Here is a 27,157-nt window from a genome sequence, read left to right on the forward strand (position 1 = left end):
CTCTTTTCTGTACCTTTCCCAATTCCGATATATCTCTTTGAGATGGGGGACCAGCTCCAATATTCAAGATGTGGGCATACCATAGATTCATAGACAGGAAATATTATATTTCTGTCTTGCTAGCCATCCCTTTCCTAATGACTTCCCAACATTTTGCTCGCTTTTTTGACTGCCGATGCACATTGAGTAGATGTTTTCAGAGAAGTATCCACAGTGACTCCAAGATCTCTTTCTTAAGTTGTAAGAGCAAAATTTTGACCCCATCAGTTTAGATGTAGAGTTGAGATCATGTTTTCCCATGTGCATTACTTTGCATTTATCCACATTGCATTTCATCTGCCTTTTTGCTGCCCAGTCACACAGTTTGGTGAAATCCCTTTGTCACACTTCGCACTCTCTTTTGGACGTAACTAACTTGAGTTGGTTTGTATCATTTGCAAATGTTTCCATCTCACTGTTTTTACCCCTTTTTCCAGATCACTTAGGAGTATGTTGAACAGTGCTGGACCCAGTACAGACCTCAGGGGGACACCACTATTTACCTCTCCATTCTGTAAATCAGAGCCTTTATTTCTTGCCTTGAACCATACCTATCCCAGAGAGGACCTTCCATCTTATCCCATTTTGCTTCAGAGCCTTTGAGGAGAGACCTTGTCAAAGATTTTCTGAAAATCTAAGTATATTATATCCACGGGATCACCTTTATCCACATGCTTGTTGACTCTCTCAAAGAATTATAGTAGATTTCCGAGGCATGATTTTCCTTTACAAAAACCATGTTCATTCTTCCCCAATGTAAGCAGGGGCAGACTCACCTGGTGGCACCTCCTGCTGATCATCTTGGGAATTAGCTCTCCAGATGTCAGAGCGCCCACCGCAGGCCGGTGATCTGCCTTACTGCAGCTGGCCCCGTCACTCCCAGGACTCCGGTGCCACTTTTAACCTGACAGTACCCCCTGGCAGTACCCCTAAAGTTATGGCTCTCCCCATCCCAGGGGAACCTCCACCCACTATCCCCACTTCACCTCAGTCTTAGCTATTACCCAGTCTCCATCTAGCCCTCATTCACTGGGGCAGACTGCAGTATGAGGCACTCATCACAGGCAAAGGGGGTTTTGGCCCTCAGCTGTTTACTTTAGAGTAATGTGGCCCTTGCCGCTTTACGAGTTGTGCAGGCCTGGATTAGGGTATTGCGCCACCCTGTGAGCATTTCACGTCCCTCCTCAGTTTCACATACCGACACAATTTCCTTTGCTGTTCGTTACCTTTCTGTGTCTCTAGTTTGACCCAGGGCATTCAATTCCATTGAAACCTTCTCTCCTGCAATGGCAATGACCAGACAGAGGGGACGTGGCCACCTTCAGCAGCTCTGAGAATGAGATAGTTACTCTCCTCTTTCTTCAAGCTGCTGTTGCTATTCCATAAACATGCACCATGGAATAAAAAACTGAGTTTACTCCAGAGTGAGGAAAGAAAGGAGCCACCAACTCCCCGAAATATCTCTGTGCCCCAGAGAGAACCTGCCCCTGCTATTGGAATCACTGATGTGCTTCAGCTACAATGGGGAAAGTATCTGCTCTCATTGGGGTAAAGCTCAGTGGTAGAGTGTTTGACTGAACATCAAGGGGTCCTTGCTTCAAATCCAAGTGCCCTCTAATAAGCCTCTTATTTTCTTATTTTTATTTTTGAAAAAAGGTAAAACATTTTCATTTCCATTCTCCATTATGTTCAGGAGCTCCACTATACGGGGATGCTTGAAATGAATGTAAACACTCAACATTTCACTGTTCAAATGCATAAAAACCTAGCAAACCTGACCATCAGCTGAAATCAGTTCCAATCCTCTAAGTGTAGAGTTTATGTTTTCATCCATTAAACAAAGCGATCATAGGAATGTACATTTGCAGATCCCTCCTGTCCAGGGCTGTGCTGTGCAGAAGAGCAAGAGCCACGTCCAGTTGGGGTTCAGGAGTCTGACAAGCAAAGGCAACTTGGTGCGGGATAAAGTCACCAGCACTTTGGCTCCTTCCCATTCAACCAGCAGCTGGGCCTCCAGAACAAGGCATGATAAGATGACAGTGGCTGTGAGCAGGAAAATAGCCCCCAAGAAGCTGGATAAAGCTGTCAAGAACCTCAGGAAGGTCACCATGCCCATGTCTAGCATGTACTGACTGCAGCGGGGACCAAAAAGGCAGAGAAAAGCCCTCAAAAGTTCTAAGCTGCCAAGCCCCAGAAGGTGATCAAAATCCTACCTAAAATCAAGACAGGATACGGCTAATGTCATCTCCAAAGCCAGGGCTAAGAAGGTAACACTAAGAAAGAAGTGAAGAGATTTCCATTGGGATGAATCCTGCTCTTTTATGAATCACCATGGACCACTCAAAGAGATCCAAGTCCAGCAGGACAAACAGCCTCATGGACAGTATAATGAAGTGGTGGCAGCGGGGAGACGTGTTTCTCTTCCAGAGGGGAAGTGCTGTGTTTTGTGTAACACCTGCCAGGTGAGTGATGCACTGACAGGGCAGCTGCCCATAGCTCCCATATGAGCTAATTCTCTTCGATCTGCTTCTGCCGTTATTTCAGAGCCTGCACTAGTGGGAGTGTGTCCCTATCACTTCACCAGCTGTAGAACAGGCTCGGTCTGCACCCCAGCTCTGATTAATCCCACTTTTTAATGTATTCCTACTGCGATACTTTCCCAGTTCTCTGCCTCATTCTAACATTCCGGTCAGAGACCGACTATGGGGAGGAATGGACTAATTTGCGTGACATTCAGTAAGTTGCCATATTATGTGACTGAAACCTCTGCTGGAGGTGGGCAGGAGTCTGTTACATACATAAAATAGCTAAGCTTTATCAAACTACCTGCTACACATTCAAACCTTCCTGTACACACACAATAGAAATTGGGGCACTGAGAAATGGCAACTTGCCTGTAACACAGATCATTGTTTTCTGTACTTCCAGAGGCATTGAAATAGAAGCATATTACCTTTCAACAGCTGCTATTTCATGATCAGCAGCAAAGCCTGTCAATTTACCACCCATAGAGCTGATTGTTTCTAACTGCAGGGTTAGCCAGACCATTCAGTAACATCATCAGTCTGTTTACAAAGCCTTTGGTTAGTGACGAATCATGAGACTTATCCCTTCCTGCTGTAATTCCACTGACTCCAGGGTTCTCTTTCCCCAGTTCTGGTTCCAAGAAAAGAAAGAAATTAAAACAACCTTCAGAACTAACATGCTGTGGGAAAGTGGAAATGTTGATAGCTCAAATTATTCAGTTTCTTCTGTGTCTTGTGTATGTCTATCTGCTTCATGTGTGTGACCGGTGGGGCTTTTTGTTTGCTCCAGGCAGGTTCAACCCTGTCAGATTTATCTGTGGGGAGGGGCCAGAGAAAACAGACACTCTGGCCTTCCAGGCTGGGGTTAGGCAAAGGAATAACAACCCTGTCCCATAAAAAACAAAATATGTTACAGAAACAGTGGTAGGAACAGTGCTAGAGAAACTGGTTAATAATCACAATGCCCAGGCTTGAAGCAATCGGAAATACAGAATTCAAAAAGCAAAGCTCAGGGGAGATTTGGGGTTATTCTCTGAGCTTAGCCATGTGCTATAGCACAGGGAGCACTTTTGGAAGTCTCTCACCCCACAACTGGGGAAAGGAAAATGATTCTTAGGTTCTAGCACGGATTGAAGGAGGACAGTTATGGGGAATAAGGGACTCCCTCTGACTTACCCTAACTATGTCTGTTGTTACAGAGGAGGAAATGACTTTTTCCCTATCCCTGCCCTGTTCCTGTTCTTTGTTATAGTTCAATATATTTTAAGTGCGGAAAATAATAATAAAAATATCCGCTCTCCAGCACAACCTGAAGCAACATCAGAACAACTGGGAATGAAACAATTTGTTCCCCAAGGGAGAACTCGATGACTAACAATTGCTTTGAAATGGGGGAACAGGATAACCGTGATGCTCAGGGTTAGTTTAGACTAGGAAAAGTGATGGAGTTTAGGTCAGGTCAAGGGGAAAGCTAATGCCAACCACTGCACCTGGGCTGCATCTGCACTACAACTTTTTACATTAAGATGACTAACTTGAGCAGCTAACGTCATGTACAGTCCTAGTGGATGGAAGGCACAGGTAGTTTTTGCCTCACTGTACCTTGCTGGGATCAAACCTCTCCCCCTACTTGAAACTCATGAACATTCCTGGCTGGAGGGATACACACTCCTATGACTCAAAAGGAAAGGAGTTGATAGAAAAGATTATAGGACTGACCCCAAAGAAGGATGAGCTGCAAAAGGCAGAAGGCGGCATCTTATCTGGTGGAGCTGAGACACCACGGTGAAGACGATGCAAAAATCACTATGTGCGAATTAGCTAATGTGATTTTTTAAAAAAAAAATTGGTTTTTGCCAACACTAGTCAAGGGATTTATTACAATTCTCTCTTCTGTGCATTTTCTGATGTCTAATGAGCCTTGAGCGCTGATTGAAGCTTTGCCCGCACTCAGAGCATGTGTAGGGCGTCTCTCTCGTGTGGATTCTCTGATGTCTGATAAGGTATGAGCTCCGACTAAAGCTTTTCCCGCACTCTGAGCATGTGTAGGGCTTCTCTCCTGTGTGGATTCTCTGATGTCTGATAAGGAGTGAGCTCCGACTAAAGCTTTTCCCGCACTCTGAGCATGAGTAGGGCTTCTCTCTTGTGTGGATTCTCTGATGTCTGATAAGGGTTGAGCACTGATTGAAGCTTTGCCCGCACTCAAAGCATGTGTAGGGCGTCTCTCCTGTGTGGATTCTACGATGTGTGTTCAGGGTAGAGCTCCGATTGAAGCTTTTCCCACACTCAGTGCACGTGTAAGGCGTCTCTCCCGTGTGGATTATCTGATGTCTGATAAGGAGTGAGCTCCGACTAAAGCTTTTCCAGCACTCTGAGCATGAGTAGGGCTTCTCTCCTGTGTGGATTCTCTGATGTCTGATAAGGGTTGAGCACTGATTGAAGCTTTGCCCGCACTCAAAGCATGTGTAGGGCGTCTCTCTTGTGTGGATTCTACGATGTGTGTGCAGGGTAGAGCTCCGATTGAAGCTTTTCCCACACTCAGTGCACGTGTAAGGCGTCTCTCCCGTGTGGATTATCTGATGTGTCATAAGGAGTGAGCTCCGAGTAAAGCTTTTCCCGCACTCTGAGCATGAGTAGGGCTTCTCGCCTGTGTGGATTCTCTGATGTGTGATAAGGGTTGAGCTACAAGTAAAGCTTTTCCCGCAGTCTGAGCATGAGTAGGGCGTCTCTCCTGTGTGGATTCTACGATGGCTGATAAGGGTTGAGCAGTGATTGAAGCTTTTCCCGCACTCAGAGCATCTGTATGGCGTCTCTCCTGTGTGGATTCTACGATGTACAATAAGGTCTGAGCGCCAACGAAAGCTTATGCCACACTCAGTGCACGTGTAGGGCGTCTCTCCTGTGTGGATTCTACGATGTGTGTTCAGGGTAGAGCTCTGACTGAAGCTTTTCCCACACTCAGAGCACGTGTACGGTGTCTCTCCTGTGTGGATTCTCTGATGTCGGATAAGGTGTGAGCTCTGAGTGAAGTGTCTCCCACACTCAGTACACGTATAAGGAGTCTCTCCTGTGTGGATTCTACGATGTCTGACAAGGGTAGAGCTCCAACTGAAGCTTTTCCCACACTCATGGCACATGTAGCGTGTCTCTTCCAAGTTGATTCTGCCGCTTGTTATAAGGTCTGAGAGGCTAATAATGTTTCCCTCTGGCCTCCCCTGAGTCTCACAGGCTTTTGGTTTTTCTGGGAGTGCACAACTCCTGGAAACATTCTCTTTGGATCTTCCTGATAACATTCCATGTGCTTCTCTTCGCTCAGCATCTTCCTGATGGGGTTTCTCCTCCTCATTCTCACTCACCATCCCATCACCTGATGGGAGACAGAGAGAATCCAGACACAGGTCACTACCTGCACCGGAAAGAAAGAAAATCTCAGAGAGAGGAATGGAAAAAAGGGATGAACAATCCAAAATGTGTGTGGGAGAGGTCAAACCTATCAGGAGCTGATTTTCCCCAAAACCTTCCCCAGAGGAGAGAGGAAGGGATCAGTTTTGGTCTGCATCTCACGAGAACACTCAGAGGAAAGTGAGATCGCGGAGCGACCTGCTGCCAGCTGTCAGTCAGAATAGGAGGGAAGCCATGAGTCACATCTGCCATTATGATTCCGCATCTGCAGGGAACAATCTTGAACTTGGAGAGCTCACAGGGACTTTGTAGGGCATCCCAAATGTTTCCTGCATTCCCACACAGTTGTTCAGTTGGTTTAACCAAGTCCTCACCTGTGCAGGTAGCTCTTGGAAGCACTTCTTTCTCACAGCCCTGGAGGTCTGGAACCCACGGCTCTTCCCCTCGTTCCACCTGGGAGATCACATCAGGTTTCGAAACTGGAAACCCTACTGCAGGCAAAGAAAACCAGGGAGGTCAGTAGAATTTGTGGGATACTTGTCACAAAGAATAGTCCATGGTTTTAACTCCCAGCTGATTGTTAAGCAGTAACATTGCAAGGCCAGCTTCCTTGGCTCAAAGAGGCAGGAGAGTTATTATGATTATAAATCATATTCATTACATTAGTGCTAAGGAGCAACTAACAGTGGGTCCCCATTGTGTTAGGACAAGTACAAACACAGAATAGTAGATGGCCCATGCCCTGAAGAATTTACAATCTAAATACACAAGACAGGCACAGAATGGGATAAAGGACAGAACCCACTGTTAGAATAGAGATATTCAGGCCTGCCTGAAAAGCCTATAGTTTAAGAACTTAGGGGTATTTTTATCACTGAGATACTTACAGGAGTATGAAAACAAAGAATCAAAATCACTGTCTGTATTTGTAAGGGCCTTCTCTTACCGTGACAGTCTGAGGCCTTGTCCTTAGGCGAAGACCTTTGGCTAAGCAGCAGGGGCAGCCATAAGTTGGGAAGCAAAGGGTCACATCCTCACATACCAAACGAGTCACACAAATAAGGTGCTATTGGGCTGTGAGGAAGATGATCCTGTCCTGATAGTGTCCAGCACTACCAGATAAAGAAACAGATCTTAAGATGGTTAAAGAAAACTTAGTTTGATAGCTGACTGGTTTGGCAAGAAATCACTACTCAATGCTTGTGGTTGTGAAACTCTCATTTTTGTATTTTTTTATCTTTATGGCCAACGCTTTACAATGTTAATCAGTCTGATTCTCTAATTGTTTTTGTCTGCTGTATAATTAATTTTGCTAGGTGTAAGTTAATTAGGTAGTGGGATACAGTTGGTTAGAGAATTATGTTTCAATGTGTTAGGACTGGTTAATTAAATTTCAGTACAATGATTTGTTAAGCAAAGGTACAGCTGAGAATATTACTATACAAACTGAGTCAAACAGGAGGGGGAACAGGAACAGGGAAACAGGGCAAATGCTCTGCGGCATCAGAGCTCATAGACTCATAGATTCTAGGGTCAGAAGGGACCAATGTGATCATCTAGTCCGACCCCTGCACAAAGCAGGCCTCAGAACACTCTCCATCCACTTCTATAACAAACCCCTAACCTATGTCGGAGTTATTGAAGTCTTCAAATTGTGCTTTGAAGATCTCAAGCTGCAGAGAATCCACTAGCAAGTGACCCATGTCCCACGCTGCAGAGGAAGGCGAAAAACCTCCAGGGCCTCTACCACTCTGCCCTGGAGGAAAATTCCTTCCCGACCCCAAATATGGCAATCAGCTAAAGCCTGAGCATGTGGGCAAGACTCACCAGCCAGCACACAGGAAAAAATTCTCTGCAGTAACTCAGATCCCATCCCATCCAACATCCCATCATCGACCACTGGGCATACTTATCTGCTGATAATCAAAGATCGATTGCCAAAATTAGGCTATCCCATCATACTATCCCTTCCATAAACTTATCAAGCTTAATCTTAAAGCCCGATATGTCTTTTGTCCCCACTAATCCCCTTGGAAGGCTGTTCCAGAACTTCACTCCTCTAATGGTTAGAAACCTTCATCTAATTTCAAGTCTAAACTTCCTAGTGTCCAGTTTATACCAATTTGTTCTTGTGTCTACATTGGTCCTAAGCTTAATAATTTCTCCCCCTCCCTAATATTAATCCCTCTGATATATTTATAAAGAGCAAGCATATTCCCTCTCAGACTTTTTTTGGCTAGACTAAACAAGCCAAGCTCTTTGAGTCTCCTTTCATATGACAGGTTTTCCATTCCTCGGATCATCCTAGTAGCCCGTCTCTGAACCTGTTCCAATTTGAATTCATCCTTTTTAAACATGGGAGAGTAGAACTGCACACAGTACTCCAGGTGGGGTCTCATCAGTGCTTTATATAATGGTACTAACACCTCCTTACCTTTGCTGGAAATACCTCGCCTGATGCATCCTAGAACCGCATTAGCTCTTTTAACAGCCATATCATATTGGCGGCTCATAGTCATCCTGTGATCTACCAATACTCCAAGGTCCTTCTCCTCCTCTGTTGCTTCCACCTGATGCGTCCCCAATGTATATCTAAGCTTCTTATTATTAATCTCTAAGTGCATGACCTTGCACTTTTCACTATTAAATTTCATCCTATTACTATTACTCCAGTTTACAAGGTCGTCCAGATCTTCCTGTATGATATCCTGGTCCTTCTCCGTGTTAGCAATACCCTCCAGCTTCGCGTCATCCGCAAACTTTATTAGCACATTCCCATTTTTTGTGCCAAGGTCAGTAATAAAAAGGTTAAATAAGATTGGTCCAAAAACCGATCCTTGAGGAACTCCACTAGTAACCTCCTTCCAGCTGGTAAGGGGGACATGAGGAAAATGCTCTGCGGTGTCAGAGCAGATAAGTGGGACACGCCACCGAAGACCCCAGGCAACCTTAATCCTCTGGGCAGCCCCGGGTGACAGTCATTCTCTTGTCTCTGTTGGGTATTAGATTGATGTAGGTTACTCCCAGTGAGTCCTAAATGACCCATTCGTATCACCCCATGACAGCTACGTGACAAAACACCTCACGTCTCCTGCTCTTTATAATCATAGCAATACCAATCCCAGCAGGAAACTGAGGTGTGTATTGGCATCATACAAGTATCACCAAAAGTCCCACCTCTATCTCACACACACTGCTCACAGCCCCTGGAGAGAAAGCAAAGCACAGGAAATGGACATTAGTCCAGCAAACACAGTGGAGGACAAGCTGCAATCCTCACACACTGGTCAAAAAGGAGACGCATGTGGGTCGCTATCCATAGAGAGGGGCTGGCTAGAGGCCTGATACCTGAGGGGCCATTCCTTGAGGAGACCATGGAGGCAAGTCCAAGGCTTAGCTACCCCTGCACTGTGACATTGCAAAAGCACATTTTGGGGAATTAGGAAATCTAGTGACTCAGGTGAAATGGGAGGGAGAATTAAACTCCCCCAGTGGGAGGAGAAGGCTGGGGAATTAAACGCTAACATTCAGGAGCAACAGCCTCTAATTCTTCTGGAAAAGGAGAATGTAAGAAACAAGAACTTGGCTATGTAACCTCAGGAGGGACAGGTTCAAAGATCCAAGGAGCCTGGAGGGAAGACAGCTTGTGGCTGCTGTAGATGGGGAGAGGGGGACAAGACTCTCTCCAAACCCTCACTCTTCTTGACCCTGCCCTGATTTTACGATCTACGAGCTAGTCTCACGTCTTGTGGGCAGTTTTATACTTGCTAGAGGTAAGATGCCATGATCAGAGTATTACTTATTATTTTGGAACATGTGTGGAGGCAAAGAGGTGAGCATAAAGAAATGGGTTATTAAGGGCAGGTTGACACTACAGCCGGGATTGACGCTCTGAGATCGATCTAGCCGTGGTCGATTTAGTGATACGATTTAGTAAACGTAGCCTAAGCTTGCTACAGTTCAGGGCCTTATATTAAGTTGAGGCTTTGCGAGAGTGGTTATGCTGAAGTCTAGGATTTACCTGAGGTTTGGGTAGGGATTCAGGGTTAAAGTCTGGGATCCCCCACAGCTCTAGATCCCCAAATCTTTCCTCCCTCCCACTGACCCACCCAGCCCACTTCCTGGGTGCCCTTCCTCCACACTCCCGTCTCCTTTTTCCCATTACTCGCAGCCGGCACCACCTCACGGCGCCTTGGGAGCTTCTTGTGTTCCCTCCTCATCCCTTATTACCTCCTTCCTCCCTGCTGCCTGCTAGTGTATGGGAGATAAGGAAAAAAAGGGGGACAAAGAAACTTGTCAAAACTTGAATGATGAATAAAGGTATAAAGTTATTACTGCTCAGGTTCTTTAGAGAGCCCACAGCTTATAATAACCCAGGGGACAGGACTCCTTACCCAGCGAGGTCACCGTCTCATAGTTCTCCTGCATGACATCCCTGTAGAGGGCTCTCTGAACAGGGTCCAGAAGAACCCATTCCTCCCTAGTGAAATACACAGCCACCTCCTCGAAAGTCACCGGATCCTGAAAGAACAAGAGTCCAACACTCAGGACCTGCTGCCCCACTTACAACCCCACTATTCATGGAACAGCAGCACCAGGTAAATGGAAGCTCCAGGAGGCACATGTTAACAGAGTCCCACCTCACCTTGCCTAGAGCAGCCAGGAGGAAGAGAGAACCTTTGTGTCTCCCAGCTGACAGACGGAAGCAGGGTCATCACATTTATCACATACCTACTAGCCAGAGCTTAATATAGGAGATGGGGCTGTCTCTGGAGCCTGCTGGTAGCTCCCTGGTAGGAATCCCAACACTCTCCAAATTAAATATATGGAAGAAAGGGGAAGTCAATAGTAAAGGATAGAAGTTCGAAGTTCAGAATTGTAGAAAGTTGCCAAGGGAAGCTATCAGAAATCAATGATCAACCATTGATCGAGGGTTAGAGGGCACAGCAGTTCTCAGAAGCCCCCCAGACTGCACCCCGGGGTGACAACCCATCACAGGCTAAAGTACACAAGTCTCAGCAGTTTTGTCACATCCTGTCCCCTCTTTTTCTCCACTAAAGATATTTCCTACCTCCCACCACCTCTAGCAGATCCCACCAGTGGTGAGCTTCAGCCGGTTCGCATGAACAGGTTGTGAAATTTACAAGCCTTTTTAGAACAGGGTGTTCCAGGACAACTGGTTCCAAAAAAGCTTTTAAATTTAACAAAGGCTCGGGTAGTTGTCCACCCAGCCCTCAGCCCACCTCCCCCTCTCCTCTGAAAGCTCCATCCTCCTTCTCCTCCCCATCCCCTGCTTCCTGCGAATCAAATGTTCTCGGGAAGCCTGAAACAAGCAGCAGGCAGGTAACCTGGGCCGGAGGGGGGGGAGGGAGCGGCGCGCGTGGCTCAGTCCGGCTCCACCTGAGTGGCTCCCCCTTGCCCTGGCCGAGCATCCCAGCCGGGTCCCATCTAAGCACCCCTGGCTCGGGGCTGGTCCCGGCCAAGCGGCTCCGACCCAGCCCAGCTCAGGCCCCGCAGCACCGGTCCCGGGCGAGCGGCTCCAGCCCGGCTCAGGGAGTTGGGTCCTGCGGCGCCAGTCGCGGTCCCGGCAGAGCGGTCCCAGTCCTGGCCCAAGGCAGTGTGGTAAGGGGGCAGGGAGCAGGGAGGGGGTGTTTGGTGGGTTGTGGGGGGTGGATAGGGGTCAGGGCGATCAGAGGGCAGGGAACAAGGGAATTGAAATGGGGGCAAGGGTCCCAGCGAGCTGTCAGGAAGGAGCAGGGATTTGATGAGGTGGTGGGGGGCAGTCAGGGAGAGAGAGAAGGGATGGTTGGATGGGGCAGAGGTTCCGAGGGGGCATCAAGAATGAGAGGAGAGGTTTGATGGGGTGGCAGGGGACAGTCAGGGACAGGGAAGGGGGGGATGGATCAGGGGTCCCTGGGGGGGCGTGTCAAGGAACAGGGGGGGTTGGATGGGGCACGACCCCCAGGGGGGGAATGAGCCCCTCGTGAAGTGAGGAGAAAGGAACCTGTTGTTAATATTTTGGCAGCTCATCACTGACTCCCACCCTCCTATACATTTAACGCTTCTCTCCCTCCAAGCAGAACCCACCACCAGCTCCCTGAGAATCCCTTACATGAGCCAGCTCCATTGCAGCCATTGCCTTCCCCCTGGGAGGATGGGATGATCTGGAGCAAAACGTGGACGTTATTCTGTAGCCTGCCAGGGTGAGAAGGGCAATGTGAGAGAATTCATACAGGGTTTCTCTCCTTTCCACATGTTGATTCCCCCCAGGATTTCCCCTGCTAATGGACATTCTAGGTTCTGCCACACTGGGAAGCACAGAGTGACCTTATTCTACTACAGATCTAGCCCCCTCCTACCAGGGTGTAACCCTCTGACACATGGTGAAACCCACCCAGCAGCAGAGTCTCTCTGTTACACTTATCAAGTTTGCAGGTGATACCAAGCTGGGAGGGGTTGCAAGGACTTTGGAGGATAGAACTGAAATTCAAAGTCATCTGGACAAACTGGAGAAATGGTCTGAAGTAAATAGGATGAAATTCAATAACGACAAATGCAAAGTACAGCGCTTAGGAAGGAACAATCATACAAAATGGGAAATAACTAACTGCCAAGGAAGGAGTGCTGTGGAAACGGATCTGGGGGTAATAGTGGATTAGAAGCAGAATATGAGTCAACAGAGTTACACTTTTTTTTGCAACAGTAAGTATCATTTTGGGATGTATTAAGCAGGAGTATTGAAAACAAGACACGAGAAGTAATTCTGCCGCTCTACTCCGCAGTGATTAGGTCTCAACTGGAGTAGTGTGTCCAGTTCTGGGGACCACATTTCAGGAAAGATGTGGACAAAATGGAGAGAGTCCAGAGAAGAGCAATAAAAATGAATAAAGGTCTAGAAAACATGGCCAATGAGGGAAGATTGAAAAAACTGGGTTTGATGAGTCATAGACTCATAGGTCAGAAGGGACCAATATGATCATCTAGTCTGACCTCCTGCACAAGGCAGGCCACAGAACCCCACCCATTCACTTTTATAACAACCCCTTACCCAGGACCGAGTTATTGAAATCCTCAAAATTGGTTTTAAGACCTCAAACTGCAGAGAATCCACCAGCAAACGACCCGTGCCCCATGCTGCAGGGGAAGGCAAAAAACCTCCAGGGCCCCTGCCAATCCACCCTGGAGGAAAATTCCTTCCCGACCCCAAATATGGCGATCAGCTAATCCCTGAGCATGTGGGGCAAGACTCACCAGCCAGCAACCAAGAAGGAATTCTCTGTAGTAACTCAGTTCCCATCCCATCCAACATTTCCCTGCAGAGCATTGAGCAGTCCCATCTTGGTGGTAATCCAAGATCAATTGCCCAAATTAACGATCCTATCATAACATCCCCTCCATATACTTATCAAGCTCTGTCTTAAAGCCAGAAAAGTCTTTTGCCCCTACTACTTCCCTCGGAAGGCTGTTCCAGAACTTCACTCCCCTAATGGTTAGAAACCTTCATCTAATTTCAAGTCTAAACTTCCTAATATCCAGTTTATACCCATTCGTCCTCGTGCCTACATTATTACAAAACTTAATTAAATCCTCTCCCTCCCTAAGGTTAACCCCCCTGATATATTTATATAGAGCAAGCATATCCCCCCGCAGCCTTCTTTTGGCCAGGCTAAACAGGCCAAGCTCTTTAAGTCTCCTTTCATAAGGCAGTTTTTCCATTCCTCGGATCATCCTAGTAGCCCGTCTCTGAACCTGTTCCAGTTTGAATTCATCCTTCTTGAATATGGGACACCAGAACTGCACACAGTATTCCAGATGGGGTCTCACCAACGCCTTATATAATGGTACTAACACCTCCTTATCCTTGCTGGAAATACCTCGTCTGATGCATCCCAAAATCGCATTTGCTTTTTTAACAGCCGTATCACATTGGCGACTCATAGTCATCCTGCTATCAACCAATACCCCAAGGTCCTTCTCCTCCTCTGTCGTTTCCAACTGATGCGCTCCCAACGTATATCTAAAATTCTTATTATTAATCCCTAAGTGCATGACCTTGTACTTTTCACTATTGTATTTCATCCTATTTCTATTACTTCAGTTTACAAGGTGGTTCAGATCTTCCTGAATAGTATCCCTCTCCTTCTCTGTGTTAGCAATAACCCCCAGCTTTGTATCATCCGCAAACTTTATTAGCACATTCCCGCTCTTTGTGCCAAGGTCAATAATAAAAAGGTTAAATAAGATCGGTCCCAAAACCGATCCTTGAGGGACTCCACTAGTGACCTCCTTCCAGCCTGACTGTTCACCTTTCAATACGACCCGCTGGAGTCTCCCCTTTAACCAGTTCCTTATCCACCTTACAACTTTCATATTCATCCCCATCTTTTCCAATTTGACTAACAGTTCCCCATGCGGAACCGTGTCAAACGCCTTACTGAAATTTAGGTAAATTACATCTACTGCATTTCCTTTATCTAAGTAATCCGTCACCTTCTCAAAGAAGGAGATCAGATTGGTTTGACACGATCTACCTTTAGTAAATCCATGTTGCAATTTGTCCCAATTACCATTGACCTCTATGTCCTTAACTACTTTCTCCCTTAAAATTTTTTCCAAGACCTTACATACTACAGACATCAAGCTAACAGGCCTATAATTACCTGGATCACTTTTATTCCCTTTCTTAAAAATAGGGACTACATTAGCAATCCTCCAGTCATACGGCACAACCCCCGAGTTTATCGATTGCTTAAAAATTCTCGCTAACGGGCTCGCAATTTCACGCACCAGTTCCTTTAATATCCTCGGACGGAGATTGTCCGGGCCCTCCGATTTCGTCCCATTAAGCTGTTCAAGTACGGTCTTTACCTCGGTTGCAGTAATATTCACATTCCCGTTTATCATCCCTCCATCATCACTAGACTCCTCACTAGTCTTATTAAAAACTGAGGCAAAGTACTTGTTTAGATGTTGGGCCATGCCTAGGTTATCCTTAACCTCCATTCCATCCTCAGTGTATAGCGGCCCCACTTCTTCTTTCTTTGTTTTCTTCTTATTTATGTGGCTGTAGAACCTTTTACTATTGGTTTTGATTCCCTTTGCAAGGTCCAGTTCAATGCGGCTTTTAGCCTTCCTCACTTTATCCCTACATGTTCTGACCTCAGCAAGGTAGCTTCCCTTACTGATCCTGCCTTTCTTCCACTCCCTGTAAGCTTTCTGCTTTTTTCTAATCCCCTCTTTGAGTTGCTTGCTCATCCAGTTTGGCCTACAACTCCTGCCCATGTTTTTTTCTCCTTTCTTGGGATGCAGGCTTCCGACAGTCTCCGCAGCTGCGACTTAAAGTAATTCCAGGCCTCCTCCACATTTAAATCCTCAAGTTCCTCCATCCAATCTACTTCCCTAACTAATTTCCTTAACTCTTTAAAATTAGCCCTCGAGAAGCCAAAAACCCTTATCCGAGATCTACATTTGTTTATCCTTCCATCTAGTTTGAACTGAATCAGCTCATGATCACTCGAACCAAGGTTGTCCCCTACCACCATTTCTTCTACGAGGTCCTCACTGCTCACCAACACCAAATCTAAAATGGCATCCCCTCTCGTAGGTACTTCAACTACTTGATGAAGAAATCCATCCGCTATCACATCCAGAAAAACCTGGCCCCTATTATTCTTGCAAGCACTCGTCCTCCAGTCTATATCCGGGAAGTTGAAGTCCCCCATAATCACACATTTCCCCTTTGTGTTCACTTCATTAAAGAGGTCTCTATCCATATCCAAATCAGATCCCGGCAGTCTATAGCACACCCCAAGCACTATCTCAGGGGAAGCTCTAGTTGCTTTTTTACCCAGTGTGATTTTTGCCCAGACAGACTCTGTCTTACCCATTCCATCACTTCTTATTTCACTACAGTTAATCTCATCATTGATGTACAAGGCTACTCCACCACCTTTGCCTTTCTTCCTGTCTTTTCTAAACAGCACATAGCCTTCAGTACCCGTGCTCCAGTCATGAGTACTATTCCACCAGGTTTCAGTGATCCCTATAATATCCGGTTTCACTTCCTGCACCAGTAGCTCCAGTTCCTCCATCTTGTTACCAAGGCTCCTTGCATTAGTGTACAGACATTTTAATTTTCGGTGTTTGGCGTCAGTGACATTCTTCCCCCCGTCGTGCACAGACCTTCTACCAACAGCATCACCCGTTACTCTGATTTCTAGTCCACTATTCCGCCTTAGATCAATTCCTTGGTCCGCAAGGGTATCCCCTCTCACTTTGTTTACTTCCCTCTCCAGGTTATATTCCGGCGTGGAGGTCTCCTGAACATCTCCCAACCATCTCCCCCAACTTCCTAGTTTAAAGCTCTCTTGATAAGGTCGGCGAGCCTCCATCCTAGAATTCTATTTCCCTCCTTGCTTAGATGAAGTCCATCCTGAGCGAACAGTTGTCTATCCACAAACGCTTCCCAATGACCGTACATCCCAAAGCCCTCCTTATAACACCACTGCCTGAGCCATCTGTTGATCGCCACAATCTTGTCACTCACTGGAGAAGACTCAGAGGGGACATGATCACAGTTTTCAAGTACATAAAAGGCTGTTACAAGGATGCTGGAGAAAAATTGTTCTTCTTAATCGCTGAGGATAGGACAAGAAGCAATGGACTTAAATTACAGCAAGGGCAGTTTAGGATAGAGATTAGGAAAAAAACTTCCTAACTGTCAGAGTGGTTAAGCACTGGAATAATTTGTCTAGGGAGGTTGTGGAATCTCCATCATTGGGGATATTTAAGAGCAGCTGGACAAACACCTGTCAGGGATTGTCTAGATAATATTGAGTCCTGCCTTGAGTGCAGGGGACTGGCCTAGATGACCTCTCGAGGTCCCTTCCAGTTCTATAATTCTATGAACCAAAGGCCAGAGAAGAGCAGAATCAAAGGAGTCACTCTGGGGAATTCCCCCTGTCACTGTTCCCAAGGCAGCTCTCTCAGGTTTACAAAGCTGTTTGATGCTCCAGCCTTTATACAGTCTCTCCTGGCAGTGCCCCTTTCAAGGGCTGGGCCTAGTTTTAGCTTTTGGGAAGCGTGACCCCTGGGGCTCTGAGACTGGGCCTTCTTGCCTCAGAACATCTTGTTTCTTTCTGTGGCACCCCAGTGAGTCCAAATGAGTAGATACTCTTGACAGAGACTGTGAATTTAAGAACGTCAGAGCTGCCCACTGCATCAGACTAATGGTCCATCTGGCTCAGTGGCCAATGCCAGGTGCTTGAGAGAGAATGAACAGAACAGATAATCATCAAATGATCCACCTCGTCACCCATTCCCAGCTTCTGGCAAACAGAGGCTAGAGACACCATCCCTGCCCATCCTGCCTGTGACACTGGCAGATGAGGTGTTAGCTCTTGCAAAAGCCCCCATGTCTTCATTGAACAGGGAGAAACACATAGCTGGAATCAGTCTGACTCACCTCTGTTAGTATTAGGGACTAGGATTATAAGAATGCGTTTACACTTTATTGAATGCTTGTGAGTTGCTGCCTGGGTTAATATCTGACTAACTGCATTGTGAGCCTCTGTGGCTCTGTAAATCACCAGACAGGAGAGAGATTTTACCTAGGTGAAGTGCTGACTGGCAACCGAATGCATTACATCCTGCCTGGCAGGAAATGTTTATCAACACCAGAGAGACTATTATGCAAAGTTAAAGACGACAAAAGATTAAGACCCAATCCAGTTACAGGACTGAATCCTTATTTTCCTAGCACATGGGACAGTCTCCGCTGAGGGGGAGGTGAGATGGGGAGGGGGTACAAAGGGGAAAGTTGTTGTACCCATGTTGGTCCCAGGATAGCAAAGAGGTATTTTTAATTGGTTCTAAAAAAATTACCTCACCCACCTTGTCTCTCCAAGAGATCTGAAAGTGGCAGAAGGAGACAAACAGGAAGACAGAGCTCAGGACTCTAAACCAAACATTTCAAACCCCTGGAAGAAACAACATTTCCCTTCTGCCCTTGGGCATGTTTGTATCCTATATGAGGGACCACCCCATTCCCCTCACAGCAGCAAAGAGAGACTGCAGCCAGCCCCAGATGGTCTTTCCCAATCCTGGCATGTTTGTTGTGACAGTTTGTGTGTGGCGGGTGCACGGGCTGGGTACAGCTGGTCCCATCTGCAGATCGGAAAGTCAGGGCAACTCTAGCACAGCTTGGGGACTGTGGACAGGGGGAGCAGTTCTGGAGCTGGGCCTCTATCTTCTCTAGCTCCCATGGCACATGGCTCTGACAGCATAAAGTGGGTCCATCACTGCAGGGGAAGATTGGGGTAGTGTCTGAGATCAGGGTGAGAATTGGAGGGGGGTCCATGCTCAAGAATGGGGGATGGAATTCACCTCCCCACCCCTCTGCAGAGCTCAGCAACTAGGGCCTTATCCAGTGAAGTGAATTTCACTCTGGGTGACTTTGAGTCAGCCACGGAAAGATCCTTGTGCCTTCAGTTCCACACTGGCCAGTCAGCTCTCTCCTCAGACTGCTGGGGGCAGCCAGGGATAATTAGTGAGTTTGAGAATTAGAAGATGAAAATTCACAAAGAACAATGATATTTGTGTGTTTATTATTAAATCCCCAGACACCCACCAATCCCCGTCCTCCTTCCGATGAGCTATAAGTATCTAAGGGACTCAGCTACTGATCCTGCAGTCAGTTCCTGCCCTTCCCACTTTCTAAAGCAGCACTTTTAACAACAAGGCAGGGAAACATGTAAATACTTTGAACCAAATTCCAGAAGCTGCTGAGCATGGAGAAGTTAAAATGAAACCAAGGTTCAGTCTCTTCAGGGACCTGGCTCCTAGTGCAAAATTACAGACACTCCTCGGAAATCTGAAATGGCCACTTCATAACTGATAAAATGTTATTTATCTGTTCACTTCTGGGAATTATCAATAAGAGAAACAACCCAGTGATGGTGATATCCTGAGGAAAAGATCTCATGTGTCTTTAGATCATACCAATTTGTAATCTGGAACTATATACACTAAAATGCCTAATTCGTAGCCCTATGGCGATTGCCTGGTGTCACTACACGGCAGAATTAAGGTTGTTGCCTTAGTTCTGAATTTCCATCCCCTAGCATATTGCAATTGCTGTTAAGTGGGTTTGACAAAATTCATTCTATTTATTTCTTTTAATTTCAATAAATAGCAATATTTATGTTTAAGTCCTTTTTTTAATGTTTACAATTTCAATGTTCAGAGATGTGGGAAGTTATGGGGGTCGTCAGACAACAATTGTTTAATAACAGTAACTGTTGAGATTCCAAAAGTCAAACCATATAACTGTTCAAAGAGAAAGTGTCAATGTCACACTCAAAATATACAGTGTAAATATCCTTAAATCAAACTCGACTTTCTCCAGAAGCATTTCTGTATATTACCTATATAAATATGCTTTCATCTGTGTGTGCACAGAGAAATTAACATTTACTGCAATTTATTCATAAAAATCTAATCATTTCAAACATAATTTTAAGTAATGAAGTACTTGAATTCTTTCACTTCCTAGACTGGAATGTTTCATTTCAGGATAATTTCACCCTCCCTGTGATGTATTTCACTCTCAGTGCCGTAACCCCCTCACAATGTAGCTCCTGTCTAGGAGCTCTGCTGAAGCCAGTGACATTATGACCAGGTGACACACTGACATGAGCAGAGACACATGGGGAAGGGTGGAGGATGAGGTAACATGGAGGCTACCAGAGTTGAACGTGGCCCTAAGAGCAAACGCCCTCTCAGTCTCTCCTCTCTCCCACCCCCCAGAGTCAGTAATCCTGAGAAATCGTTCCCTGAAATCTAAATAGCCCCAGTTCGAGAGACAGTGATTAATGCAGGTACCTTAGAGGCTGCAGCGTCAACCCCCTGCCTGGATGAGGAGGGTGAACAATTGCAGTAGAAATTGGTTAGGATGGGAGAGGGCACAGCTGACATTGGACTGGGAGCCGAGTTGACCAAAAGGCCAGAACTCATGGGGGGTTTGGGAGAATCAACAGGACTGGGTAGAGGCATTTCAGTGTATTTTCTTCATTAACCATTCTGCCATGTATTTAATTTAGAAACTTTTCATTCCCATCTAAACACCTTGGAGCTAAGCTGGGTTGATGCATTTCCACTTACAGTGGTACAGTTTTAATTAGGTGTTTAATCAGAAGCTTATGCAACACAAAGCGGTCAATAATGGGTGTGCTTTCATTCATTAACTTGACTGTATGCTGTGCAGCGCTTTTAAAAAAAGATGGTGTGAGGGAGTGTCAAAATTTTAGGCCTTAAGAAATAGTAAGTAGGTATCAGTTCATTTCTTTCCTAATTTTAATGTCAGTTTTGAATCAGTATTAATACTATGTTGTTTTAACAGCAGTAGGGTCCATTTGCATAATTGTTTGCAAGATTTCATTGGATACTGTAAACCAGTCGTCTTCACCTTTTATTCTGAGATTCCTAAATACAACCCAGCGCACCTCTCCTGAAAGACTGCAAGCCCTGGCCGGTGACATGTTCCTTAGAGAGCAAACACCTGACGAGCCCTTTCGCCCTAAAACGCGCATTTGGCTCTTTGACATTGCTTTATCCACCCCACCAGAAAATGCTAGAGGGAACCCGGTCATTACAGCCGACCTTCACTAGGTACAGTTCTACCAGCTATGGGCCAACATTCAAATAGTTCTGTTTGTTTTATCTTTCATTCAGCTTTGCAATTAATAGATCCCATTTAAAAACTGGAAGTGAAATAACTGAAGCAAGATAAGAAGAGAGCAGCGTTGGGCATAAGTGTGGGGAAACAATAAATGGAAAGAACCGACTATGCAAAAAGGAACATCGCAAACTATCAGAGCCCCAGACGCCCGTCCAACAGAACCCACTCCAGCCAGGCATATCAAGCTGGGTCCCTGAAAAATCGCCCAGCCCATCTGGCAGTGAACGCTGCGTGTTCCAGCCAGAGCTATGGTGTGTGCGTCTGCTCTGCTGACGTGCTGCTTTGGTACGGAAGGCACCATGGCCACAGGGAGCAGAGACATGGACTCGTACATAACACAATCCCAGATACACCTCCAATGTCACACCCCCACACCTCCCCACTGTCTGCCATCCCCTCCCCTACCTCCACATGGCCATTCTCAGCCTATTGCTAACACTTCTTCCCAGCCTTCAGCACAATAAATAAATAAAACATGGTGTTACAAAAGGTAGATCCTGCCAGAGAAACCTGATCTGGATGTCAGTAAGGTTTTTGACACAGTTCCACATGGGAAACTATTTGTTATATTGGAGAAGATGGAGATTAATATGAGAATCGAAAGGTCAATAAAGAATTGGTTAAAGGGGAGTCTACAAGGAGGTCATACTGAACCGTGAGTTGTCAGGCTGGACAGAGTTACTAGTGGAGTTCCTCAGATCAGTCTTGGGACCAATCATACTCAACACTTTTATTAGTGATCTTGGCACAAGAAGTGGGAGTGGGACACAAAGCCGGGAGGGATTGCCAATATGGAGGAGGACAGGAAAATCATACAAGAAAATCTGCATGTCCTTGAAAGCTGGAATAATAGAAATGGGATGAAAATGAACAGTGCACAAATTCTAATTGCATAATTTTGCAATAAGCTGGGGATTTATCAATTGAAGTGACAGAGGAGGAGAAAGACCTCCAGGATAATTATGAGCTGCCAACGTGATGCAGTCATGAAATAGGTTAATGCCGTCCTAGGATACATCAGGTGAGGTATTTCCAGCAGATACATGAAAGGGTTAGTACTGTTATACAAAGCACCGATGAGACCTCATCTGAAATACACCTCTACCTTCTGCCCTTAAAGTCGTTGTGTCTATAAACTGTGCTTTGTGTTGCACAGACACCGATGGAGATCAGGGCCCCATCGTGCAGCACATGGCAGAGAGTCTGACTGAGATCAGCACCCCCATTTTGCTGGGCACTGCACAGAGAGGGACAGTCCTTGCCCCAAAGAGATCACAATCCAAGGAGACAATGGGTAGGAGGAAAACAGAGGGGGGCTGTGACTTCCCCAAGGTCACCAAGCAAGTCAGAGACAGAGCCAGGAACATACCCCGTTAACACCAGAGCCACATCACTCACAGCCTGGAAAGGTCCCCACACCCCATTGTATTAGGCTGCAGGAAGAGGTGGTTTGTCCATGGATGCACAGGCTGTCTTGGCAGGGCAGCTCAGCTGCAGTCCCTGCACACAGCTGGGTGTGTGTGTCATAGGTCAGGAGAAGTCAGTGTCCAGTCCTGTGGGGCTGTGTTCCTGGCTCATACCTCCAGCACTCACTGCTGCCCCTCTTTTACCAGCTGCACTGGTCAGCCAGCCCCAGGCCTCTATGAGGTCACTGTCCCTCCCACTCCACCACTTCAAACCTTCAAACAGGGACATGGTGCACCGGTGTCAGAGTGCACTAGTGTAAAGTCTGTCTGTACTAAGAGTTTGCACCAGTGCCTAAAACACCAGTGTGGCAGAGACCTTCAGTGCCCAAAACAGCAGTACGGTGGCACTAGAACTGGGATCTAGTTCTAGCTCTGTCACAGACCTTGCACACATCAATGATTCTCCTCCCAACTTTAGTCTTTTTACCCAGCTATCCACTCACTGGGGTCTCCCCTCTCTCCAGGGCTCCTCACAACTAAAATCTGTGTGCGTGTCACCAGAGCTGAGCTAGTTCAGCTCTGGAATAGTCTTACAAGGGGGGCTGTGGAGTCTCTTTCCCTGGAAGTTTTTAAGAACTGGTAGGACAAACCTCTGCCAGAGATAATCAATATATACTTGGTCCTGCCTCAGCAGAGAGAGCTGGACTTGATGACATCTTGAGGTCCTATCTAGCCCTACATTTAAAGGATGCTATGCGATATATACGTATAAAACATACAGAGAAAAACCACACAACAACATGATGTCAGGCCGATCAAAAAAACAACAACAAAACAAAAAACTACACTGCATAGCATAAAATGACACAATACTAAGGAGAAGAAAGCAACACAATGCAAACTAACACATCTTAGGAAAAAAGTACACAATGCAAAACAACAACTCAAACCAAGATAACACAGACACCAAAGAAGCTAAGGCAAAACAACGCATCATAAAACTATGCAACATAATGTGGTGCATCATAGTTCCAAAAGGCACCATGCAAAATAGCTCAGCATAGAACAGGACACAGCACAAGAGAGAATTATTTCAGTGTAGACCTGGAAGGGATCTTGAGAGGTCGCCTACTCCAGCCTCCCGTGATGAGGCAGAACCAAGTATCCCTAGATATTCCCAGACTGGTGGATCTCTAACCTGGTCTTAAAAATCTCCAGTGAAGAAAATTCCACAGTCTCCCTTGGAAGCCAACGCAAGGCAAACACAGACCAGAACAACACTGTACACACACATGCTGGGCTTGTGGATAAGGGGAGAGGGAAGACCTGAAACAATCTGGGTTCAGTTCCCACTTTTGCCCCATATTCTCCATGCAAACTTGAGCAAATTACTTTAGCGCTCTGATCTTCAGTTTCCTCATCTGTAAAATTGAGAGTCGCCTCTCACAATTGGCCTACCTAGCCTTTGAGCTTTTTGTGGCAAGGTCTATCATTGTGGGCATGTCTACACTGCAGTCAGACACCGGCGGCTGGCCTGTGCCCACTGACTTGGGCTCACATGGCTCAGGCTGTGGGGCTGTTTAATTGTGGTGTTGATGTTCTGGCTTGGGCTGCAGCCCAAGGTCTGGCACCCTCCCACATAGCAGGGTCCTACAGCCTGGCTCTAGCCCGAGACAGCACATCTATACTGCAATTAAACAGCCCCTTTGCCTGAGCACCGTGAATCTGAGTCAGCTGGCATGGGCCAGCTGGGGGTTTTAATGGCAGTGTAGAGATACCCTTGGTGTCTTTTCTGCACCTGTCAGAATGGGGACCCTGATCTTGGTCAGTGTCTGTGCAGAGCCCTGCACAACAGGAAGCCTGATCTCAGTTGGGGACTCTGCAACTCCCAGCATTACAGGATCCCTGATTTTGTTTAGAGCCCCTGCAGGAACTGGCAAAATGTGGGGACAGGATCTCTGTCAGGGTCTGTGCAGTGCACAGTACAGTGCTGGGGTGTGATCTTCGTTAGGGTCAGTGCCATACCAGGCCCAACGGGGATATAGATCTCAGTCGAGGTCTCTGAAGTGCCCAGAACAATGGAGGCAGCAGTTTGGGTCACAGTCGTGCGCTGCCTGGCACAAGGGGGGCTGTGATCTCGGTGCAGGTCTCAGTTTTACCTGGCACAACAGTGGGGTCTGATCTCACCTGGGGTCTCTTCAGTGCCTGGCAGAACAGGGTCCAGATCTCAGCTGGGGTCTGCACAGCGCCTGGCAGAACAAGGCCCAGATCTCGGGGTCTATTCAGCACCTGGCAGAACAGGGCCACGCTCAGTATGATAAGAGCCCTGATCTCAGTAACACACCTGGAGAGAAAAGTGGGAAGATTTTCGAGAATTCAATATCAGTATTTCAGAACTGAGGAGAAAATGAGGCACAAACTAAATATTTGCCAATATAAGGGACAAGCATCAATATGTGTGGAGATTTTATGTCACCATTCAACAGTTCAAGAGAAAAGAGGGGAAATTGGAGGGGATTACACAGGGATATTGAATCAACAACAGGATGGGACGGATTCTTCTTGCCTCACACTCACAGGGCCAGGAGGGAGCCCTGGGTGATGTCTTTTCACAGGGGAAAGGAGCGGGGCTGGAGTCAGAAGGTCGCTGGCTGTAGGGAGGGGCTGGCAGTGGGGTCTGGGAATGTGACTAGCTAGTGATGGGTGGGAGGGAGAGGAGTAGCTGGACTAGAAAATTTGGGGCTTGGCCATCTCAATGGGGGACACTTGCTCCTCCCTCCCCTCCCACGCCCTATTGCCAGCAGAGAGGGGGCCCCCCCAACCCAGAGGTGTCCCTGTCTCAGGCCCCCCCAGCCTCTGCCCAGCTCAGAAATCACTCGGGGGAACCACTTCCCACCCGCACAAGGACAAATCCCTGCAGGTGAAAATGGGGGAAACACCCCAAACCTGAGATCTGAACTGGCCATTGGCGAAGGGCAGAGAAAATGGGGCACAATGGGGGGAGGGGAACAGGGAACTTCTCAGGGGTTTGGGGGAGGGGGGGTCACCCTGGGTGCTGCTCGTTGCTCTCTAGGGAGAAAGGGGGCAGGACGGGAGAGGAGGGGGGTCCCCACGGGGGGGCAGCGGTAAATTCGAGGGGATCTCAGCCCCCCCCTTTCTCTCCCCGCTCCTCGGGGGTCACCTGCTCTTCTCTCCCCCCCCCCCCATGTCCGGGCTGCACAGACATTTCCCCCCCGCCCCTTTCCCAGCCCCCGCCGGGCCCCCCGGGGGGTTAATGCGGGATTCTCCCCCTCCCCGATCTGCGCATGCCCAGAGCCCAACGGCACAAACCCTTCTACGGCCCCGGGAGAGGCTCCAACGGCCCCGCGCGAGCCAGGCAGAGCCGGAGCGGCACGCGCGCATTTGCACCTCGGCTTGTTCTCGCCCACCCAGCGTCACTTCCGGTCCAGGGAGAGTCAGGAACTACATCTCCCAGCCTGCCCCGGGGCCAGGCAGACCGTCTCCCCGCCCCTCCTCCTTTTCCGCCGCTGAGAGAGCGGCCCCCCCCCGCCTTTTCCCGGGGAGCGGTTTAATACAGCGGCAGCGCTGGGAGGGCTTGGGACCTCTAAACAGCCGCCAATCCCCAGCCCTGACCCCCCAGCGCACCCCAAACTCCCAGCTCCCCCCAGCCCTGACCCCCCAGCGCACCCCAAACTCCCAGTTCCCCCCAGCCCTGACCCCCCAGCGCACCCCAAACTCCCAGCTCCCCCCCAGCCCTGACCCCCCAGCGCACCCCAAACTCCCAGCTCCCCCCCAGCCTTGACCCCCCAGCGCACCCCAAACTCCCAGCTCCCCCCAGCCCTGACCCCCCAGCGCACCCCAAACTCCCAGCTCCCCCCAGCCCTGACCCCCCGAGCGCACCCCAAACTCCCAGCTCCCCCAGCCCTGACCCTCCCAGCGCACCCCAAACTCCCAGCTTCCCCCCAGCCCTGACCCTCCCAGCGCACCCCAAACTCCCAGCTCCCCCCCAGCCCTGACCCCCCCAGCGCACCCCAAACTCCCAGCTCCCTCCAGCCCTGACACCCCCAGCGCACCTCAAACTCCCAGCTCCTCCCAGTCCTGACCCCCCCAGCGCACCCCAAACTCCCAGCTCCCCCCAGCCCTGACCCCCCAGCGCACCCCAAACTCCCAGCTCCCCCCCAGCCCTGACCCCCCAGCGCACCCCAAACTCCCAGCTCCCCCCCAGCCTTGACCCCCCAGCGCACCCCAAACTCCCAGCTCCCCCCAGCCCTGACCCCCCAGCGCACCCCAAACTCCCAGCTCCCCCCAGCCCTGACCCCCCGAGCGCACCCCAAACTCCCAGCTCCCCCAGCCCTGACCCTCCCAGCGCACCCCAAACTCCCAGCTTCCCCCCAGCCCTGACCCTCCCAGCGCACCCCAAACTCCCAGCTCCCCCCCAGCCCTGACCCCCCCAGCGCACCCCAAACTCCCAGCTCCCTCCAGCCCTGACACCCCCAGCGCACCCCAAACTCCCAGCTCCGCGCCAACCCTGACCCCCCCCAGCGCACCCCAAACTCCCAGCTCCCCCCAGCCCTGACCCCCCCAGCGCACCCCAAACTCCCAGCTCCCTCCAGCCCTGACCCCCCCAGCGCACCCCAAACTCCCAGCTCCGCGCCAACCCCAGCCGCTCCCTCCGCCCGGCTCTGACAGCCCAGATCCACTCTCCGGCTCCCCCTCCCCTCGCTCCCGGGCCCAGCCTGGGCTCCGAGCTCTGCAGCCGAGCCGCGCTCCGGCTCCTCCTGCAGCTCCCGGCCCCGCCCGTGACACTCGCCCCCGGCAGCCCCGCTCCGGCCGCGGGGAGCTCGGGGATCCCCCCCCGGGCAGGGGGTGAGCCGGGCCCGGCACCTCCCGACAGGAGCGTGTCCGCCCCACGCGTATTCCCACCCCCTCGGGCCCTGCCCCCGGCCTCACCGCGCGGGCTGCAGGGCTGGAGCAGCCCCCGCGCTGCGCTCCCGACCCGGCCACGGCCCCGCTGCCGGTGTAACCCCGGGGCAGAGACTGCACCTATT

General features: G+C 48.6%; 2 protein-coding genes across 2 annotated transcripts in view; one reads left to right on the forward strand and one right to left on the reverse strand.

Annotated features, from left to right (window-relative positions):
• Positions 1–27,157, forward strand: part of LOC127039361 (zinc finger protein 345-like) — a 255,743-nt gene that overhangs the window by 85,749 nt on the left and 142,837 nt on the right. The window lies entirely within an intron of this gene.
• On the reverse strand, positions 1,666–25,532 carry LOC127039393 (gastrula zinc finger protein XlCGF57.1-like). Its single transcript, XM_050933094.1, has 7 exons — positions 25,440–25,532; positions 24,269–24,453; positions 12,079–12,161; positions 10,361–10,487; positions 6,341–6,457; positions 5,448–5,970; positions 1,666–5,363 (listed from the first exon to the last, which is right to left on the reverse strand). Exons 3-7 carry the CDS (start codon positions 12,100–12,102, stop codon positions 4,427–4,429), a joined length of 1,728 nt encoding a protein of 575 aa, XP_050789051.1. The 5' UTR covers positions 12,103–12,161; positions 24,269–24,453; positions 25,440–25,532; the 3' UTR covers positions 1,666–4,426.

This window comes from Gopherus flavomarginatus, chromosome 23, assembly GCF_025201925.1.
Source record: "Gopherus flavomarginatus isolate rGopFla2 chromosome 23, rGopFla2.mat.asm, whole genome shotgun sequence".
Classification (NCBI taxonomy): domain Eukaryota; kingdom Metazoa; phylum Chordata; order Testudines; family Testudinidae; genus Gopherus; species Gopherus flavomarginatus.

Coding starts and splice junctions, on each gene's coding strand:
- LOC127039393 (XM_050933094.1), bottom strand. CDS start 12,102: ATGGCTGCAATGGAGCTGGCTCAT. Junction 10,488..12,078: donor CTGCAATGGAGCTGGCTCAT/GTAAGGGATTCT, acceptor TTGTTCTTTCAG/GATCCGGTGACTTTCGAGGA. Junction 5,364..5,447: donor ACAGGAGAGACGCCCTACAC/GTGCACTGAGTG, acceptor GACGCCATACAG/ATGCTCTGAGTGCGGGAAAA.